The sequence below is a fragment of the Octodon degus genome, unplaced genomic scaffold (assembly GCF_000260255.1).
Source record: "Octodon degus isolate 3935 unplaced genomic scaffold, OctDeg1.0 scaffold00382, whole genome shotgun sequence".
NCBI lineage: Eukaryota > Metazoa > Chordata > Mammalia > Rodentia > Octodontidae > Octodon > Octodon degus.
The window spans coordinates 117,691-121,427 of NW_004524958.1; the positions used below are offsets into that span (position 1 = coordinate 117,691).

The 3,737-nt window shown below is 59.3% G+C and overlaps 1 protein-coding gene across 1 annotated transcript in view; it reads left to right on the plus strand.

Moving 5' to 3' along the window:
• Nlrp4 (NLR family pyrin domain containing 4) overlaps nt 1-2,493 on the plus strand; it is a 29,233-nt gene extending 26,740 nt beyond the window's left edge. The window contains exons 11-12 of the mRNA XM_012513245.1: nt 302-472; nt 2,400-2,493. Of these exons, the coding sequence (XP_012368699.1) occupies nt 302-472; nt 2,400-2,493 (265 nt within the window). The remainder of the gene's footprint in view (nt 1-301; nt 473-2,399) is intronic.
• The last annotated feature ends 1,244 nt before the right edge of the window (nt 2,494-3,737 follow it).

Sequence of the window (3,737 nt, forward strand, 5' to 3'; positions counted from 1 at the left end):
GCCACTTTGTGTCCTCGTCCACCCTGATGCCTCTGTGAAGACTGCGGCTCCCAGCACTGCCCTGCCAGAGGCCCTGGGGCAGGACATCAGTGTGGGGACACAATCTGGCCCCCACTGCATCTCAGGAGCCCAAGAGACGAGGAACTGCAAGCTCAGAACTCACAGCCTCGTGTCCTGGGCAGGGACGCAGAGGGAGGTGGACAGCGGTGGCCGTGTCTGTGACTGAGGAGAATGCCGGTGGGAGGGACTGGCTGCCACTGTCCCCGAGGCTGTGGCAGCCTCTCAGCTCCCTCTCCTGCAGGCTCGAGGACTGCGGCTTGACCAACGCCTGCTGTGAGGCTCTGGCTGCCACGCTCACCAGCAGCAGGACCTTGCACACGCTGAACCTGGTGGAGAATGCCGTGGACTGCCGCGGGCTGGCGGTGCTGTTCGCGGCCCTGAAGCACCCCGAATGCAGCTTGCAGGTGCTTGGGTGAGCCAGCATGGCCCTTTTGGGTGTGGAGGTCCCGGGTCAGGAGGGCTCCGAGAACCTGCCAGCCACAGCCCCTGCCGCGCGGTCTCACTGCACTGGTCATTTTTTCCCTTTTCTAACCTTTACTTGTGTCAGCGGTGTGCAGTACCTAGCGATTGCCTCACTGTCACAGCGAGCCTTCATTCTTTTCATGTCCCCTTCCTGTGGCCATGGAGCTGTTGGCCCCTGTCTGAGGCTGTTGCAAAGGAAGAAGGGGAGACCCGGCCCTCACCCTGCCGGCACTGGCACCGGTCAGCGGCGCGTGCCAGCGCCCCGTGGCACGTGGCACCACTGCAGTGTGGATTACAGCACGTGACTGCGTCTGCAGTGAGCACGGCGGCCCGTGGGCCCTGGCTGCAGGCTCCCGGCGTGCCCCAGCATCCTGTCAGGCCTGCACAGGCATTCTGCTTTTCACTTCCACGCAGCACCCCAAAAGCGGTGCGCTCTTCCATGTGTACTGCCTTGCAGGCCTGGCGTTAAGCCTGAGGTGTCAGGTGGTTCCGCCTGGCCGGAGGCAGAGGGGAGTGTCCCGAGCCGTCTCCGTGCAGCCAGGACTCGCTCCTGGAGTCAGCAGAGCCACTGCGCTGCGTGAGTCCTGACTAGGGTGTTGGAGTTAGGCTACGGGTCAGTCGGGGTGTAGCCCTGTCATAAATTGAGGAGCATCTGCAGTTATAACCGAATTTATATTTATCTATGTGCAGATAAACAGGCTATCATTGAACTTACATTGTGCACAGTTATATTACTCCAGTATACGCAAGCATATTTATGACTCTCAGTGTAGCTCAGCCGGCATAAGCTTGTGCCTGGCAACGGCAAGGTCCTGAGTTCAATCCCAAGTACCACGAAGAAAGAAAGGAATCCATAATGTAGACGTAAGGGATATGAAAGCTTCTGGATCACGCCCTTAGCTTGCATCTGTCTTGGTCATCCTCCTCTTCCCCTCAGACACCACCAGGTCCCAGCCGTGGCAGGCTCAGGCCGTGCTCCCTGCAAGGGGAGGCATCTGGTGTGTCCCCCTAGGAAGACACAGGCTCCATCCTGCCATCCACCCGACATCTCCCTCTCGATGCTGGGTGCTTGGCTCTCTCTCTGCCCTGTTGTGACTTCTGCCGAGGCGGCCTTGGACCAGAGCAGGGGCCTAGTCCTCTGCCTGGCTCGAGGTGGCTTGGTAGCCCAGTGTGGTGCCTGCCGCAGCACTCTCAGATTTCGTGATCGAGTGTCCCCATCTACTCGGGACGATAACGGTACCCGGGAGGCCACTAGGCAGCATAAGGAGCGCTGTGGGGACAGAAATGGTCAGCATCTTCTCTTTTTATTTATTTTTATTTTTCAGTATTAGGGATCAAACTCAGGACCTTGCCCCTGCCAGGCAGGGCTCGTGCAGCCGAGTGATCTCCCTGGCCCCTTCTCTTTTAACAAATGAAACTCACGCTAGCCTTTCTCCCTCCTGGCCACTCACGTCCTTCCCCAAGCCTTGGTGTCTCTGTGGAAGTGGTGCTCTGTGTGTCCCCAGTTCTGAGCGCTTGCCTATCCGGGAACACACTAGAGCTGGCTCCCACAGGGTCAGGGACTCCTTGGGCTTCGCTTCCTAACCCTGTGAGTGACGTCTAGTGGCCAGCTTGAAATCACCACTGTTGGGGTGGAGAATCTGCATCCCAGAAATGAGCATAGAGACAAATCTGGGTGCAGGTGCTGGTGCTGGTGGCTGCTGCTGTCGTTCAGGAGAGGCCGGGCACTGGGCACATATCACAGCCTCTGCAGATCACGGGCACACCTGTCCCTTTGGCATGACACTGGATCCTAGGCTTGTCCTGGACGGGGGGAGAGGCAGATAGGAGGGCAAGGCGAGGTGGCCATGAGCCAGAGCCTTTTCTCTCTTTGCCAGACTGAAAAAAGCTGACCTGGATGAGGAAGCCCTGGCACTTGTCATAGCTGCAGAAGATGAGAATCCTGGCCTGGTCATCTTGGACAGCTCCTGACACAGAAGTGAAGGCACCATGGGGTGGGGCAGGCTGTGAGCGCCTGGATGCCTGAGGGGACACTGTGAGGACACTGGGGGCGGCCTGTACACACACCTGGGACACCTGAGGGATGACCTGCAAGGACACCTGCATGGATACCTGTGTGCACACCTTTGTAGACACCTGAGGGACGACCTTGTGCACACCTGCATGCACACCTATGTGCACACCTGCATGGACACCTGAGGGACGACCTTGTACACACCTGCATGGACACCTGAGGGACGACCTTGTGCACACCTGCATGAACACCTGAGGGACGACCTTGTGCACACCTGCATGGACACCTGCATGGACACTTATGAGGACACCTGCGAGGGTGGGGCTGCCCACGCCCCGTCTGCCCTGGGACCAAGAGTCACTGAGTGGTTCTGCCCACCCAGGTCAGGTGAGCTTCGTGGCACAGACGCCGCTTTTAACTTGCTCTGTGGTCTCTGGAAGAGCCGCTGCAAGAGCGCTGCGATGGACCCTGTATCCTGTCTACAATCGCTTTTTAAACCCCCAATAAAGTCCTATTTATTAGAGCACTGGGCTTTCATGCTGGCAGACGGCAGGTCGGAAGTGTGGCTGATGGGCTGTGTCGGCGCTGCTCCGGCCAGTGTGGGCGGACGCGGGCACGTTGGGAGCCCAGGCCCTCCCGGCCCTTCCTGTGCAGCCCTGCGGGGACAGCGCTTTCCCTTCATGCAGAGCACTCCGGCCCCTACTCAGTGCTGCGAGAGAGGTGACAGGGCAGTGACCACAAGCCCTTCGCCTTTCCCGCTCCCTAAAGTGGGGCTCCCAAGCCTGGGCTCTCGGGGTGTAAGCAGTGGCAGGTGGCTCCGCATCTGGGTTTCCGGCCGCTCCGCACACCCCGCATCACCGTGAGCTCCCACCCATCAGACTGGCAGCGTGTGCAATTCCCACAGTATCGGGACCCTGCCATGCTCCGGAGGGAGGCAGGCAGACTGTAGCTCCTTATGAGAACCTAATGTAGTAAGAGCAGAAATACGCAGACCTGGTGATGCGTGCCTGTGATCCCGGCACTCAGGAGGCCGAGGCAGGATCACGCGAGCTCAGGGCCAGCCTGGGCTACATCGCAAGCCGCCATCACAACCTTCCCCAAGAGGAACCCATGAAGCGCACGATGGCTGTGGTGCGCTCGACTCACCCAAACACCCCTGCACACCCGATCTGTGGAAAAATTGTCTTCCGTGAAGCTTGTT